Source organism: Vombatus ursinus, unplaced genomic scaffold (genome assembly GCF_900497805.2).
Source record: "Vombatus ursinus unplaced genomic scaffold, bare-nosed wombat genome assembly UNPS02014799.1, whole genome shotgun sequence".
Classification (NCBI taxonomy): domain Eukaryota; kingdom Metazoa; phylum Chordata; class Mammalia; order Diprotodontia; family Vombatidae; genus Vombatus; species Vombatus ursinus.
In genome coordinates this window covers 50,204,810-50,223,139 of record NW_020954577.1, presented here as the reverse complement: position 1 = coordinate 50,223,139, position 18,330 = coordinate 50,204,810, and the positions used below count along the sequence as shown (strand labels likewise).

General features: G+C 42.4%; 1 protein-coding gene across 5 annotated transcripts in view; it reads right to left on the bottom strand.

Annotated features, from left to right (window-relative positions):
• Window positions 1–3,762: 3,762 nt before the first annotated feature.
• The window catches only part of LOC114050601 (src kinase-associated phosphoprotein 2-like), a 191,924-nt gene continuing 177,356 nt past the window's right edge, over window positions 3,763–18,330 (bottom strand). For 3 of the 5 annotated variants that reach the window (XM_027872423.1, XM_027872421.1, XM_027872424.1), the window contains 2 exons: window positions 12,210–12,311; window positions 9,630–11,922 (listed from right to left, as the gene is read on the bottom strand). In XM_027872423.1, coding sequence (XP_027728224.1) covers window positions 12,219–12,311 — 93 coding nt within the window. In that variant the 3' untranslated portion in view covers window positions 9,630–11,922; window positions 12,210–12,218. Of the gene's footprint in view, window positions 4,027–9,629; window positions 11,923–12,209; window positions 12,312–18,330 lie in introns of those variants that run through there. The other 2 variants (XM_027872422.1, XM_027872425.1) reach the window with 2 other exon arrangements.

The following is an 18,330-nucleotide window of genomic DNA, read 5'->3' as shown; positions in this document are numbered from 1 at the left end:
TACAATTTATACCCTTTTATCAAGAGCAGAAAAAAGTTGGTTAACGTTTGAAAAGGGAGCAGTAATGTAAATTTATTGACAATTTTATTGTAATAATTAGATGTTTACACAGTCTGGACATTATGGCTAAATCACTCCAAACACGTTTATTTGCAGGGGACTGCTTTCTGGGCTCTGCAGCAGGTTCATTAAGAAGACAGACTATATGAGGACTCCAAGAAACTACCAGCTTCCATTCTTTCCCTTCCCTGGGCTGGATTCCTCTTCTTTTCATTTCTTTTTTTTTTTTTTTAAGTACTGCAAATAATCAGGGAAAATACAGAATTCCTTACATATGGACTATGGCATCCTTCTTTCCTCCCCACCCCAGCTCCCAATGTCCTCCCAACCAAAGCTTGGGAAAAAAAAAAACTCTCATCTTGTGTCTCTGAAGCCAAACACAGCACTACAGAGGCCACCCCAAGGAAGAATGGTCACTGCCTTTCAATTCTTAGCATGTTCTTAGCAATGGGACTGGAAGGAAAAATAAATCCCAGTCCAATGTGTATAGACATTTCTTCTGATTCTCTCTCTCTCTCTCTCTCTCTCTCTCTCTCTCTCCCTCTCTCTCTCATACAGTGGATTCCCCTCTGGATACATTTGAAGGCAAAAAAAAACCCCTCCTCATTTATAGAGATAAATATTTCTTGTGGCCTCTCCTGAAGCAGATTAATGGGTTAAATTTGCAGGCCAGTTGGACTAAATCTAAAATCTCTACATGGCTCTTTTCCATTAATTTTTGGTCTCCATATTAATCTTGAATGTGGTGCTCTGAGGTGGTTTTTCATGTTTCCAAACTGTGCTCAAACATGACAGGTTTTTCAATTCATGCAAAAATACCAAAAAAAAAGACCAGAAAGGGGGGGGACCCTCACATTTTGAATGAAATTGTCTTATAGGAAAGATACAAAGTGAAGATAATTTTATTGCATAGAATGTATTTAGTAAGAAAAGCAGAAACAGCAATTATATCAATTTTTAAAATTTAAAAACTGTTTAAAAATTAAGGCAGTAAATGTAAGGCTCTAATGTTTTTCCTGCCTTGGTCTATCTACTTCCATTAGAATTGAGCAGTGATCAATATAGAGCATTTATTGCTATGAGCCCCGGCACCAAGGGAAGTGAGTGCTGCACATGAAAGCACGTGTATGCCTGGAGCCCGAAATTCTCTCCTACAAACCACCGAGAAAAGGAAGCAAAAGTTCCCTGAAATGGACTAGCACTGGCTTTAATTACATTGGCATTCTCAGGCTCCTGTCCCTCTTAATGAAGATACAGCTTGGAAGTAGCAGTCACCTGGCCTCCATCACAATGCCAAGAGAAATGCCTAGCCCAAGAGGACAGTGCTCACAGGGACCCATGTCAATACTGCCCGCTATCTTGGTCTTTCATCTTTGTTGTTTTTGATGGTGAGCTATATTTTTCATTTCTTACTGGGGGTGAGATAAATAGGAAATCCCATCCCAGAGAGTTATTTCAAGAATAATTCCTATCCATGCACAACTAACTTTTCAAAGACAATACTGAACAAACCACTGGTGCTGGATATTACTTAGTATACAGACCATGGTTGCTTGACTAAAAAAATGGAGTCTTGAGTGGTCCTGACTGGTGACAAATATATTTAATAACCTTAAATAAACTTAAACTTACTTTGATATCTATACTTCAAAGTAATTCAAGATATGAAAAATGCATTTAAAAATCAGATCATAAAAGCCATTATTATTTGAAAGAATATGCTCAATTTTTTAGATAATTTAAATTATTTAAAGACTCCTTTTGCATTTTTTATTAACTTTGCTTAAAGTTATAACATTCAGGCTTTAAGGTTAACATGCAATGAGCTGCTATTTTGCTCTATCTCTAGCCCTGTATTTTCACAAAACTGAAATTCAGTGAACTGTTCCATCGTAAGGCTGGCTGGTGCCTAGTCTTTGAACCAGAGAGCTTTGATTCGGGAGTGCATCATTAACTAGAGGCTGTGTGGGTACTCAGTGCTACAAAACAGTTAAGGAAGGAATTGCCAGTAGATTGAGGTCCACAGAACGGCAGCTAAACCCAATCAACTATACACAACACAATTGGGATTCCACAATGAACTGACTGATATTAAGAGATCACTGGAAAAGCAGATTTGGGGATTTTCCCATCTTTTTGTACTGATCTGGTAGGTCATGACTCTAAGTAAAGTTCAGTGAAACTCCTCGTACCCAAGATTAAGAGGGCAATGAACACAGATGCAGAGGTCTTTGAAACGATTTACATGGCTTTTCATTTAAGAAAACGCAGTTTCCCCAGCAATCCCAGGGACAGCAGTCTATTTGAACACTGCTATTTCTACTTGGTCATTTTGGCGAGAAAGAACATTCTGTTTTACTCACTCTTCAGCTCAATTATTCAGGTTGAAGCATGTGTGGAATGGGAGTCACAATAATAACATTTAGAAGCCACCATTTTTTTTAAGACCACCAAACATGAGAATTTGACAATTCAATCCCTTATAAAATCACAGAGTCTGAGAGTTGGAAGGGAGCTCAGTAATCATCTCGTCCATGCACCTGGCTGGTACTTTTTATTAGTTTTACATGCTATCCTCGCCTGCATTACCTCATCAGGTTCTCACTACAACCCTGGAAGGTAGATGTGACAGGTGGTATCGATGACCTGGATTTTACAGAGGAAATGGAAACACAGAAAGACTGACAAAGCCAAGATCATGTGAGTGACTTCTTGTGACAGAGCCAAAGACTAGAATCTAGGTCTACTGACTTCATCTATCACTGTTGACCATGCTCTGCAGAGGGCCACCAATTCTAGAGTGTCCAATCCAAATGGCTAATGACCATCTCCTCCTAAAAAGTGTCACACTCAGCCACCCCTACAAAGGTATGGCGCTCCTTTTGGATGACCTCTTCAAAAGCCATTATTATTTGGTTTTATTCTTTTATCTATTTCCCTTTACTAGAGTCCTGAGCCAAGACTTCTGGGTGCTGTGAAAGGCCCTCTGCACTCCTGAAGGTTAGGCCAGCAAAGCATCACTTTTGCACTTTTGAGGATGGCACCAGTGGTCAATTGGACGTTCATCGATTGGGGACAAATGCAGTCAATTTCAGAGAAGCTCAACACCAGCTTGACTACCACAGAAAGTCTGGACTATAGCAACTCTTGAAGACCATCTACTCTACGTTATAGAGTGGTATTCCAAGGAGGTGGAGGGAATACTCCCATCAACTAAATTACAAAATAGGAAAAGATTATTTTAATTTAAACACACAGTCCATTAGCTCTTTGGTCTCCACTCACAGTTATTTATTTCAATAGCTGCCAATGTAGTTTCAAGAATTGTCACTGAAACAAATGTTCTCATTGCATTAAACAACCTCCTCAGCCTTGCTTTAGTTTTCCTCTCTTCCCTCCCTCCCTCTCTCTCTCTCTCTCTCTCTCTCTTCCCCCTCTCCTCTTCTCTCTCTCCTCTCTCCCTCTCACCTTCCCTCCCCCTTTTCTCTTCTCTTCTTCTTCTTCTCTGTCACACACACACACACACACACACATATACACACACACAAAATAAAAGTATCATATGACATTGCCTACCTGAGCCTATTCTCATCCTAGCCTGCGTTAATATCCTACCTATTTAATTTAGATTGTGAGTCCAGGAGGGGACTGTGACTAATTCTATGTTGGAATAGCCCCTAGCACATTGTTGGCACTTGAATGTAATTATTCAACATGGAATCATTTAATTAGATAGGAAAAGAAATGGCAGACAATGCTGCGCTGGTGATACAGAAGAAAACAAATATGCAGACAGCCTGAAAGCAAGCAACAGATAGAGAACACCTGAGCTCACACAGCTACTGTTCTCTAGCTTTCCTTTTGATGGTTCACAGAGAGCTCAGTACGGCTGACGCTGATCAGTCTGTACGGTGGGGAGAATTACAATGTCCCGTGTCCTTGTATGTCTTAGCCTACTGGGCAAGCCTGAGGAAGAGAAAAGAGAAAATCAGAGACCAGGGGATGGAGTGAGGGAGCAAGAGTGAGTCTACAGACCATGAATGCATGAACTGGGAATTGGAAATGAGGAATGCATCCATCTGGATGGGAGAGCTTATCTTACACCTAGGAGATCTACTTAGTGGGCAGCTGGAGAGCAGGACAGCACAAAGTCATTCTCTTCCCAGCTTACATGACAAAAAATCCTCACTTATTAGTAAAATGAGATCCAGGCCACAGAAGAAACAATCCAAGTGCCACACATCCCTTTTCTCCGGGGCCGTAGGAGAGCACACACATTTCAGAGATTTTTAAACCATGAAAAACATCAGTAACAGTGACTTCAAGTGCACCAACCCCAGAGCAGTCTAATTAGTGAAATGCTAGTCCTTGCCAGGATATCCTAAGAGTTCCCAAGAATGAGGGGAAAGCCTAGGAGGTAGGAAACGAGCATTCAGGCAGACGTACCATTCAAGGGCACTCGTTTGATTCTGGAGGTCACCTCGTTAAGTGTATACTTATTTTAAAGGGGTCCATGTCCAAATGGTATAAACCTGTCAGGCGATAGCGCCTTTCAGTTATCCGACGTTCAGAGGAATCAAACCAAGCACCGAAATGAATTTGTTCATTGACGGAGAGATTGACTAATTTGGCAACAGCCTTGTCTCCCATTTAATGGGACCATCAGTCTAAAGTCCATGTTGCTCAGCAATGACTAAATGTGGCTACTGTCTCATTACTGTCTGAAACGAGATACCAGGAGAGAAAGAGAAATGCTCCAGTCCCCTGGGCTTGGACTTTAGGCTATTCAGTTGTTTAAAACTTGGTTTAGGGAGGGAAGTGGAATTGCGGAAGTAGAAAACCAGGGGACTGGATGTAAGATATTGTGGCGTTTCTCAGCATTTCCCGAAATGCCATTCCCGACCTGACTCCCAGCTGCCTCGGCAGCCTAGTGATCCATGGCTCTCCCATGCACCCTCTAGGTTCAGCCAAGGCAGCTACCCAGGAAATGCCATCTCCTTTCTGGACCTTTGCACAAGCTGTTCCCTCATCTCTGGCAAGTATTCCCTCCTCACCTCTGCATCTTAGAATCCACCATGAAGCTTTCTGTTCCCTCCCAAATGACCTTGCATTTATTTTGGAATTTACTTACGTAGGTGTGCATGGTTTCTTTGGGTAGACTGGAAGCTCCTTGAGGGTAAAGAGTGTTTTGGGGTTTTTTTGTTTTTGATTTTCTATCCTAAGGGCCTAGCACAGTGGCTGGAACACAGTAGGTGCCTAATGTTTGTTGATTGATTGGTATGCATCACCTGAATAGAAAAGCTACTTGAGATTTCTATGTTCACCCAGTCTGTAAGATCAGAGGCAGGGATGGCATTAAATCAAGAGGAAGCATCTTGTATGGGTAAGACTCCAGCTGCCTGGAGAACAATGGGGCCACCACAGTCCATCTGTGAATGGTTCTTCAGTGACCCGATGTATCTGACCAGCCGTCAAGTCAACTGAGCACCTACTACACGCAGAGGATTAGCTGGCTGCTTGGTCTGTCTGTTTTCTAGAAAATTAACACTGTAATCTGACCTCAGAGCTACAGTTAGATGGGACCTCAGATGGCATAGTGGAGAGAACCCTAGACTGGGAGTCGGAGAGTCCTGGGTTCAAATCCACTCTCAGACACTTGTTATTGCCTGTAGGACCCTGGGCAAGTTGCTTAACTTCAGTTTTCTCATCCGTAAAATGCCTCCCAGAGTTGTTGTGAGGATAAAATGAGATATTTTTAAAGCACTATATAAATGTTAGAGGATATTATTATCGTCTATCTCAGAGTTTGGTTTGTATGTGTGTAAGTGTGTGTTGTTAGTAAGTCAACAAGCACTTATTAAGTGCCTTCTGTGTACCAAGAACTGTGCTAAGCACTGAGGATAAAAATATGAACAAAAAGACAGTCCGTTCCATCAAGCAACTTATAATCTAATGGGGGAAGAAAATGGACAAAAGGGAGTTGAAAAGAAGGAGGAAGGGGAAAGGTGCCTGTGCCAGATATGACAGCCAAGCTCAGAGTGTCTGAGGCAAAGCTTCTGGCCTGGACCCTCCCTCAAGATGGGCAATCCCCAGGTTCTGGGGGAGCTCACCAAAGGGAGAAGGGGGCTGAGGGCAGGGAGGAGGGGAAGGCTGCATGGGGAAAAAAGGAACTCACAGGGAGAGAGGGCGGCTGAGGCAAAGGGCCGAAGTCTAGGGAGTCAGAAGCAAAGCTGGGAACGGAGCAGGTCAGTCAGTCAGGGAAGCCTGGGGACCACTTCTCAACATGTCCTCAGATGAATAAAACAAAATACATCCGATATCAGAAAAAACCAATTATCTGGAAATACAGTTATCATAATTTAAACCAAATTCACGGACTCCAAGTTAAGAACCTCTGATCTAGTTCACTTGGCCTAACTCACAGATGAGGAAACTGAGCCCAATCTAGGTCACACAGGAATTAAGTGACTAAGCTAAGATCCAAACCCAGTTGTCTGACCCTGAAGCCTGCATGGCACTCATCATGTGGGCCAGGCAGGCTGGTGGTGGAAAGCTCGCTGAATGACACGAGGTTCTCTCCATGCACTCCTTTCAGAACAGGGTAGACAGGAAGAGGAATATCTTATTTGTTGGGATTCCTTTTCTTCTGGAGCAGTCATCTTTCCGGTGAACATTCATTCCATTTATTATCTTTTTCTGTCCTCTGAAAGTACCTGTGGGGCAATTTACCCACCAAAGGGGTGAATTGCAGCTCAAGCTACGAAACGGGGAGGGGGATCCGTTTATGCACATGGATCACAGCAGTTACATTTTCCTCTTGCACACCTAAGGCCAATAAAGAGAAGACAGACAAGTGCAGTTCTCTAGCTGGAACCGAATGATGAACAATAAAAAGCAGTGATAACGATGAGGAGAGAATCTGGAGGAATCGCTTTTCTGGGCCCCACTGGATGTCACCAAACGGCCACCAACATCCTGGGAAGCTAGGTCTGACCCACACCTCTGACTACGAAGGCCCTGGGGAATGAGTTCAGTAATTCCCCTAAACACAACACTGCACACTTTTAGAGTGAGTGCCCTGGAGCCTCGAAGCTCTCACAGAATTCACAGAATCCAAATTTCCAAAGAATCGTCCATTTTTAACCCCCCCCGCCCCCCCAATGAAAATCCAATCTAAACCAAGGAGAAGGAGTATGTAACAAAAAACAAATACACATCGGATTGTAGTTGGATTTGGTCACTGTGGGCTCCCTCACCGCCAAAGCTTCGTTCCCTGTCCAGTGAAGAAGACAGTCTTGGGCTCAGGAATCAGAAAGGGTCCTTTAGCTGTCATGGATCAGATACAATAGATAGATGCTGGGCTGGCCTTGTGAGCCCATACAGCCCAGAGAGCAGGAGTGGGCACAGATGTCAGAGGCTGCCCGTGCTTTCTCTGTCGTCTTTGAAGACAAGACTCAATGAGGAATTTTTTAGTGGAAAAGCAGAACTACTCTGAGGAGCTCAACGGCTGTTTGGATATTTTTCTTTCTCCCCTCCTATTCTGGTCCTACCTAACACTCAAATCAATTCCATTTATTACTGTCTTGGGTAAGGAGCCAAAATCTTTAAAAAAATGCTATTTTCAAGAGTTGAAAAGTGTTGATTTTGGACATTCAGGGGAAAAGGTAGAAAACTGATGACTACAATCTGTGAACTAGTTTTAAAAATTATTTCAGTAACAGTATTTCAATATAATTGGTTTCCACTGTAATAATCTATTTTACTGAATGCATTTAAAAACCTGATTCTGAGAAGGGGTACCTGGGCTTCACCAGACCGATCACCAAAGAGGACCATGGCACACCAAAAGGAAGCGTTCCTGTCCTGGAGATAGGGATCCTGTCTGCCCTTTCTGTAAGCCATTCAAGTCTCAAGTTCGGGGAGCCCAACATCAGTGAAAAAGTGTTTTCTGAGTGCGTGCTGCATATTTCCAGTCATGCACGGTCTCATTCTCTTAGTTAATGAGCTAAGATTAGCCAATCCTGTTAGCCAAAAAGAAATTATAGCAATAATCAACCACCACCCGAGCTTCCATGTTCATGTCAGTTGGGATAAACACTCCAGATCCAACCCTTTGAGGGGTTTACAGAAACTTTGCAGGGGCAGATCACCTCTGAAAGGATGGTCAAGCAGAGGGGGCCCAGACATTGCTGGTTTCCCCTCCTGTGGGTCAAAGGCTTAAGTTAGACACCAAGGGCAGTTTAAAAACCCAGGACGCTATTTTAGGAATATGCTCCACTTATGTTTGTCTCTTACTAGGGCACAGAACTCAGGACTCTGCTGAGCTGGACAAATGACTTCCACTATTGTTTGGGTGTCCTGTATATCTGTGCAAAGCTGTGGGTTTTCAAAGGCTCGATGAAGCTTGAATGCCCCTAATATTTGTGACCCCACAGACTGTCTCCTCTGAGTTTGTTTGAGCGAGGGAGCAGTGACCAGAAAGTACTTTTCTGTGAGGGGGGCACTGGAAAAATCCGACAGCTCCAGGTCTCCTCAAGCCCTGGGCAGGCTCCCTTGGCACAGCTCAGCCCCGGGGGCCATTTTGGTGGTCACCTCGACATTCTTACAACTGTTCACCTTCGGGTCCAAACGTCCCTCTCTTTGCTGCTCTGGTGAACACAACCCCGAACTTCAGGGGGCTACACGATGAGCTCAAAGACCCTCCTGAGATGATACAGGCCGCATGGTCATTATACAAATGAGACTGAGGCCGAGGAAGCTGCAGACTTCCTTGTTGAAGGACACAGAGCCAGCTGGCGGCAAGGCTGGGTTAGCACTTGGGAGCTCCTGACGCCGTAGAAGTCAGTCGGTCCACAAGCATTTATTAAGCACTTACTACATCCCAGACACTGCCGTGACTGATTGACGGTCTATTGCTCTTTTCACTGTGGAAGGACTCTAACCGATTTTTTTTTTCCCAAAAAGGAAAAACTGTAACAGCAACAGGAGAGCCACAAGTCCCACAGGAAGCACCTACCTGACCCTGCACCGGGGTCAGTCTCGGCCTGGAATGCTGTCCTCGTAAGGGTTGGGGGAGGTTGAGTCCTCACAGCAATAGCATAGGCCCAGACCGGAGCGATGACCCAGAGAGGGGTGGAACATGAGAGACTTCTGATGCTTTCTAGGATTATCTGTAATTACAACGAGCTAATACCAAATCTACCGCCGTCCGCCCAAGGCAAGCAAAATGATCGATTTTGTACGCCTGAGGAGCACGGGGCCAACCAAGACTTTTCCACCAGAGAAAACGTTCCATGTACAAAAGTAGCAACTAGAGCGTAGAGTGAGCTGTGCTTAAGTCTCGGTCCCTCAGCAATAACAGACATTTGTATTATCCTTACTATTCTGAATAAATTCCGATGACAGCCCTATTTCATTTCTTCATTCAGTTCGGAGGCCAGATGGCATTAGAATCATTCACTGCACCTTGTTGTGCTTAATTACTACAATCAACACACTATTTTCCAAATTAATCATAACAAAGTAATTTCATTAGTAACACAGCAGGCTGTTGAATTATTAGCATCATAACAGTTTGCAAACAATTAAACTTTATTTGAACCTTAAAAATTTGCAGAGTGGAACATTATTGTAAGATCTAATGGCAACAGCGTACAAATTCAGTGCAGAGCAAATAATCAAGCAAAATGCTATATAAAATATGACTTACAATCACCTTTGAAAAAAATTGGTTCTCTAAATGTTCATAGAAAAACAAATAAAAGTGAAGCAAACATAACGAGACATGGCAATTAGCATATTTTCTAATCCACGTTGCTTAAAATCACATTAATGATATTATGTTGGACTTGGGTGCGTGATATTGTCAAGGGTGTCAAGGAAACTTTTTCCTAGGACTTACAAATGATTTCATCAAGTACACATACATTGCTTAGACCTAAGCATGTAACGAAAGGGGCATCGTGACCATGATTCTTTCTGTAAATAGTGGCATCACCGTTCTTCACCCTTCCCCAAAGATCCCCAGGAAAAAGGCAATGGCCGCTGGAGCCCTTCGCGCCACCATTAATGGGAGGATGTCTGGACAGACATTGTTATTCATCGGTTGGCAAAGGACTCCCTCTCCTGGATTAACAGTAAAAGAAAAAAAAAAAAGAGGAAGGAAATCTCCAAATGTTTGAAATTAGAGATGACTGTAGCCCAGGTGGGGGAAGGGTTTCAAAATGGTTCCCCATGTGATGAAAATCTGCTGCCATCTACTGGCCCAATGTGGCAATGCGGAAAGCTTCCCAGAACCCAAACCCACCAGCCTCCCTCTGCATTGGTATTTCTCTCTTTTTAGCAACTTAACTTGGAAAATCAAGTTTGCTTTGCCTCGTGACATGGGAAGTTTCTCTCCAGGCCAAGGTCACCTAATTTTGTTAATTTGGTTTAGATGCTCAAATGTATCTGACTTTTTTTTTTTTAAGACTAAGATGTCAATTTTTTCTAAATTATAGTGGAAGGGCTATTTAATCTTTGTTATTTTTTGTGTGTGAAATTAATGAAAGAGTTTGATCACTGACACGAGTTTGCCAATTTCACGGTGATGAGAGGATGAAGATGAAATACTCCCAGCAGTTTCGATATTGCCAAATCCTGTCATTTTTGTAAATATTTTTGTATTGTTTAAAAAGGGAGAAGGCAGGGGAAAGGCTGCTTTAAGTCCACAACTCCCTGGGAGTACAGGAATGAAAGCCCAGGGAGGTGGTGTCTAACTTAAAGATTCGCTGGTAAGACTCTTCCAACCCCATCAGAATTCAGGGGCATTTAAAACCCCTATCTCCAAAGGAGGGCAGCAGGCCATCACTCCCCCACCACCACAGATTTACCTGCTGGTGAATGAATGTTCCAGAAGTTTTCACTTCTTTTCTCACTGATAAAGTGGGGGGACTGGATTAGGTGATACCAGAGGCTCTGTCCAGCTCCAAACAACTCTGCCTTTCATCATCTAGCAATGAGCTCCCAGGCTAAGTTTAAAATGACCCACTTCTTTCTTTCCCATGATGGCAGTGGGAGCCCTTCTAGTAAATGGGGTGGAGCACATTCAATAATGATGCGGCCCCAATGTCTATGCAAATAACCCAAATGGTTTTTAATGACAAAGGGCTTTGGGTTTTCACCCAACAACACATCTCATAGAAGCTGACGGGACGTTGTGCTTTTCCATTCCAGTATTTTTCCTTCTTGTGGTCACATTTAATATGATGTAAATTTGCCAATAAGGCATAAATTCTTTCATGATAAAAGGTCAATACTACGTGAAATACCAAAATAAATCACCGCCAGTGCTTTAACACATTCTCTGCATGCAGAGGGCCTGCTTTAAAACTTGCCTCATTAAGATATATTAAATGGAAATGTCGGTGAAATTAGACATCGCGGCCACAAAACTTCACTTCTTCTGAGTAATGGGCATTACAAGACCCCTGATAAGAACGGTCATTTGACTTTTGAGAAACAGTGCTGGGTTCTTCCAGAAAGCCAAATGACTGGATTCACACAAAGCAGCTGAATAAATGAAAAGTACGATTGCTTCTCACGCAAAACAGCAACAAGTCTAATCACTTTGTGGCTTGTACCAGATTGCTATGCATAACTTTCCTTTAATTTATGATCATTAAAACATTGTAAAGGAGCATTGTATAAAATTACAGGCAAGGATGAATGGAAAGGGGAGAGTGATGACTTTCTGCAACATGAAGAAAGAAGAGAAGTCATCACTCGATGCTTGGGTGATCTCGCCAAATCCACGGCGTCTCTCAGGCTCAAACGAAAACTCAAGCTCCAACTTCTTTCTTGACTTTTAAATGTTAGGATTCGCTGATCAGAAAAAAGGCATATGTTTAGATGTGATTTTGCAGCTCATCGACATGGCTACGAGCAGGATTTTTACAAAGAAGAGGTAGGTGAGACAAGTGGCTAGCTACTTCCAAGAGAAATTTCACAAAGCTTTTTTTATTTAAACATTTTTTTCCAAGGGTGGGAAGAAAACAATCTTTGACAGACCTACTACAACAATTTCAAAAAAGGGAAAGATGTTAAAAAAACCAACCCAGAACAAGAGAACATATGAACCATTACAGAAGATTGGATTAAAATGTACTTACCCAGGACTCTCAAATATCATACATCTCCATTATGTAGGCTTTAGGCACCAAGCCAATGGTTCCCTTCATTTCTCCTACCCACCAGCCAAATCTATTGTAGTCCTAATTGAAAACAATGTGCAATATTAACCTTTAGTCAGAGATAAATGCAATCCAGTTGGTATGCAACTTCTTACAAACATTTTCTTCCTTTATAAAGTTAGGACTTGAACTGAAAATTGAAACATTATAATCTTTTTGTTTCTGGGCATTTTCAAAAATGCTGTCAGGCAAAGATTTAAATGAACTTAGAAGACAATGCACGTTTATTACTCAGTGTGGAAAAAAAGAAATGGTTGTAAACGGCAACATGAACCCCACCCGCCACCACATCAGGGACTACCTCTTTCTTCTGGCTTTTCTCCAACGCTTAAATTCCAATTTTATGGGATTCTTAAAGAACTGTGAAAGAACAACTTAATCTGAGATCCTCAACCCCGAGGTGTAATCACAGTATGTGAAAGAGGTTGAAACACACAGGTGGGGGCCACTTTATCTGGGCCTTTTCATTCCATGGAAGTGTAAGGTCAGATAAGGGGAGAGAGATTATTTATGTAGTCACAGCAGTCTTGGCTTCACCAAAAACAAAAACAGAAAACCAGACAGACTCCCCCCAAAAGCATAAAACCCCACATGAGTCAGGGGCAGAAGGGGTTGCAGCCCATGTATAATTAGTGTGGTTGATGAAGCATGAACTACTCAAGAAAAGAAATGTAGAAGTGAAGTTTGAAGAACTGTTGCCACTGTAAGGCCAGAAAAAACAAAAGTATCTCTAATAATCATAATGGGAAAATAGGTTCTATTAAAAAAATGGATTCCCATGAAAAGTCTCAGAAACCCATCAAGTGTGCTGGGTGAGGTAAGCCTGTCCCCAGCCCCTCCCCCAGGGCAGCGCCTCTGATGCATGGAGGGATGGATTCTTAGTTGAAATTTATTTAATTTTAGTGAGACACATAGAAAATAAAATGAATTACAAGTTTCAAGAAATATATCTTCCAGAAGCAATGCTCTTGCAAGAGCATTAAGGGATCTCAACTTAATTCTTTTCTATAAGATAAGTATTTTAAAATCAATGCCAACAGCAATTCAATTGATTATGACTGTCCCAACTTCCCAGATTCACGGACAAATATGTACATATACTGCTTAAGTGAGGGAGGGGGACAAAAGCAATTCAGAGATTAAATTTGCAGTGGGCTGATTATTAAACCGATACGCATTAAGGGAAAACCGATCTAACCGCCACAATTTGAGCATGTGCAATCTATTAATAGGGAGATGAGGGGGGAGTGCAGAGCTTTGCGCTCCCCCCATAGCATCAGGGGAGTCAGAGGAGACTCCTGGAAGAAAAACGAGAAAAGACGAGTATTTTCCCTAGACACAAGAAAGAAGCATAAAGTTATCAGAGCAAGGTCTTACTTCACACCTGCTTTTCAGAATACTATTTTTATAAGCAGAAACGGATAGAAACAGTGGCTTTTCAAAGACGATGAATATTCTGGTGACAGAAGTCACGTGTGGCCTAGAGGTGAGTTAGAGGTAAGGTAACTCAACACGGTTTGAATCAACAAGAGATGTCTGGTACTGTGAACACGGCAGACAAAAGAGAGTCCAAATGTCTTCTCCGTAAGGCCCCTGGAAGATGATACTCGATGCCAAACGGTCATCATCACCATCATCGTCATCATCATCATTATTGCTCTTGAGCACTGAATACAAAGTCAAAAGACCGAGGTTCAAGTCTCTCCTGTACCCGGTAGCTTTGTGACTGTGGGCAATTAACAGCTTCTTCGGGTCTTGGTTTCCTTGTTTCTGAAATGGGCATGGTAAGACTTGCAGTATTTATCTCACAAGATTGTTGTGAGGATCAAATGTGAACCAATCCAATCCAACAAGCATTTATTATCATAATTACCCAATTAAGCACCTGATGTATGCAAAGACAAGGTTCCCTGTCGCCATCAAGTCCTTGAGAAATGCAAACAATTATCGATATCAATTAACATTTATTAAGTGCCTACACTATGTGCCAGGCTATAGGTGCTAGGCGCTGGGGATACAAATAGAGGCTAAAGACAGTCCCTGCCCTCCAGGAGTTTACAATCTAGTGGATCATTACCATCATCATCCATCATCTATCACTAAGCGGGCATTTTTACCTTAAGTAACACCTTCTTTGATTTCTCCTATTTGGCTGCATTACGTGGGGTGGTCAGATGGCCCGGCATGGTAGAAAGAGAACAGGACCCACTCTCTTTCAGCCTCAGTTCCCCCATTTGTAAACAGTGGACAACAACATCACCTCCCTCCAATGAAATTGTCGTTGTGAAATGTTTTGCAAACCTTAAGGAGCTGTATAAATGATAGGCATTATAATGATTATTTCTCAAGCTTCACAAATACTAATCCACGTAATCTTGAAATAACGCTCCTTTGTAATACTCCTTTTCTTGTTCTGTTTAGAGCAATGAACCTGATTATTTCCTAATACATAATGCAGAATAATTTCATCTTTCTTCTACCACACAAAGCTCTTTGAAAGAGCCCACACTGTAAAAATCAGGAAGGGCCAGTGAACAGGGAAGAAGGCCAACACTCCATTCCTTTCCACTCGTCAGTGATGCGCACATTTAGAGCCATCCCCACTCCTAACGTCCATTTGGACCTGCTGTGCCTGACCTGTGGTGGAGCCTTCCCAGTTCGTACTGGTCTGATCGACTACGGTGCGAGGCACCGTGCCTAGACCCCAACATTGTGATGCCATTTTGGTCCTCTTTGAGAACGAAGGACAACAACCAAGCAACCAACTCATCACCCCAAACCCCATCATCGCAGGGCCGTAACCCACAAAAGTGGCTCCCTTTTGTAAAGGGTGGGGGTAGAAAAAACTGGTTGGACATATTCTGGCCCAAACATGATTCTGAGGAACTACTTTCAAATCAGGGTTTAAAATATTTATGTTAAAATTAACACAGGACAAAAACACTCATTTTTCTCATCTCTGTTCTGTTCCCTTCACAAATTCCACTTCTGATTAAAGGCATGATCTCCCTTTCAAAAAGCCAACTCGCACTCATTATGTTGGATTTAAAGAAACCTATCGCCAACAAATCACTCTTCCCAAAAGAAGCATGCTTCACATCATGTGGGATCCCATGCCAAGGGCCAACCAATGAGATTCATTAAGCAGAGAGCCACAGGAAGAAACAGCAGGGTGAGCTGCTTCTGCTATAAACAAACGACTTAAAATTCATATGAAGGGGGAAAAAGTTTTGGACTAAAATGGGTCTTGAGGGTTTTATGTAAATAAGTTAAACAAATCCAGAAACTATGAAACACATACTTCCCAAAATATATGCTAAAATCTCAAGAGAATTTAAATCTGAAAGGTTCATTTAGAAACACCAAATTTTCATGTCTTCCCATTTGGAAATAATTTCATTTTATGCTCCCGTGTGAAGTTAAGAGATCCAATAAAATAGAAGGATGTAAAAATCTAGTAAGCTAATTTATGGATTGGTGGCAGCCATGGAAGGATGTAGACAGGCCTCCCAACATGGACGCTTTTACTTTGATCGTTACTACCCTTTGTATGAGCCTCCAGAGTCACATGAATCCCAATCAAACCGTTTGCAGTCTGTAAATTGGAATCACTGTACTTCACAGGTTTCCTGGTTCTGGGAGAACGGGATTCCCAGCTTTGCCCTGAAGATTCCCCATTACCCAAAGGCTCCTCCCATGAATCTATTCTACACCTTGGTTTCCCTCCTCACCCTAAAACAAATCTGATTTATTATTAATTATCAACTGCTTACAGTGGAGAAAATAAGGTAATCAATTCAATGTTATCTTTTTGTCCACATGCCAATGCCAGTATTGTTGGATAATGTCACACGTGGGCCATTTTTTAAAAGACCCAACTCTATATATTGGCAGTAAAACGAGGAAGAATAAATAGCTGAACAAACCTTGCCCCTTCCTCTATTCTGCCATCTAAATCTCCATGTCTTCTTCAAGGTCAGAGAGCCTCCCGTCACGTACGGAGCATCTGAGAGCTCTCGGGTCCACATGAGGTCTGCCATCCAGGACCCCTCTCTCGAGTCAGCTCCTCACATCCACCAAAATGCTAACCTAGGCAAGTGACTAGGCTTCAGCAGGACTGATAAAATAATGAAGAGTCCTTTAATCTACAGGAAACCATTCTAGTCAATTTATAAGAAATATTGCATCCCTTTGTACGACGTGTAATTATTTTCTATTAATCATGTGCTATAAAGCTACATTATGCGGTTATTCTGTTATCACTGGAAAGAGGCCTGCAGTCAGTTTCTGACAATGTTAGGTAATTACTAGCACAAAGCTTCTTTCTCCTCTGTGGGAACGCGATCAAGGTCCAGAGGTGTGAGGATGCTCACCGTATGAGAATAACACTCCAAAGAAACTCAATATCTGCAAAATGAATGGCTTCCAGGCAGAAAGCAATATGGTAGTAAAAGCCAAAAATAGATGAAAAATTAAGAAAAAGTGCCCAATTGTGCTGTAGAGTGAAGGCTTCCTCTCCTCCCTTCATCCCCTGGATACTCTCTTTTCAGTTTTCAGACTAGTAAATTATTTTGAACCTCTGTTTTGTTTAATGGTCAAAGCACAAGGTCCAATTAATATTTATTAAAACTGCCAAACAAAGTGACTGTGTCATTTTGAGAATGTTTATGCAAAAGAGGAAAAGCTAGTTTGGGCAAACTAAAGACTTTGGTCAAGGAGTCAGGAGATGTTTACTCATTAACTAAGCCGTCTCTGCTGGTGGCATATTATTTTACACCTAAGTGGAGCCGCATCAGCGACTCCAGGCCTTTTCAGACTGAGGACATTCCTCCTGGGTTATCGTCTACTTTCCAGAAACCATCTGCTCAAAAGTTTCCTTCTTATCCCAAGTCTCAGCATTAATAAGGCTTTGGGGGAGGAGGCCCCTACTCTTCCAGGAGTGGTTCTCACTGCTTGAAAGCAACAGGTGTGGGACAGGTTAGGAGACCAGAATGGGGTGATGAGTGAAGTCTGTTTCCCAAACACACACGAGCCCTTTGGCAAAGCCGAGGCGATCTTATCTCCAGACGTCAGTTATTTGTTAATTAGGAACCATTTGATTTTAACATTATTCGTCAGCTTATAAGTTATCAATTCACAGAGCTTTTTAGTCACCAAAGGAAAAAAACTGGGGCCTAGAGCCGAGTTTTTCCCAAACAGAGAGCACGCGCCGTTTGAATTGGATACCTCTTCAAAATCTTTAAATATTTGCCTCAGAGCTACTCAACAGAACCACTTCCTTGTTTCTCCAATGTGCAGCTATTAAAAAAAACCCAACATCAAAACTCGGCAGGGTTCCTGCCAGCTGTTCCTTTGTGCAGCCGGGAAAAAAAAAGCAAAATGGGAAACGTGCAGGTCTGAGGGGAGGGGGCCGAGAGGCGGCTGCCCTTCGACTTCTGGCAATCAGCCTGACGCTTTGCCCACAGCAAAGTCTATTTCTTTGGAACTGCAGCAACCAGGGAAGTCAAGTTTTGTAGGTTCATTGGCATGGGAACAGTGGAGTGGAAATCTTCTGTCTCCTATTTTGATAAGAAAAGGGAAATGCAAGCAGAAGGAACTGAGTAAGCCACGGAGCAGTGTGGCTACAGGGGCACACCTTTGTTGGAGGCAGCCTGGGGGAGTGGAATCATGTGGACCTGGATTCCAATTCCACCTAAGACACTCACCAGCTGTATGACTTTCTCCTCTCTGAGTCTCAGTTTCCCCAAGTATAAGATAGAGATCTGTGAACATTCCACAGCTAGGCTAGTCCCGGCAACCAGATTTAATTTTGGGAGTGGGGGGTGGGGGAGTAATGATATATCATGGGATTATTTAACTTAAACTCTTGTACTTTTCGGTGCCTACATACGTATATACACACATACAAATGTGTACATATGTATGTGTATATATACATGTGTGTATACACACATATACAGCGAGGTGGCACAGTGGATACAGCATTGGGTCTGAAGTCAAGAAGACTCATTTTCATGAGCTCAAATAGCTGTATGACCCT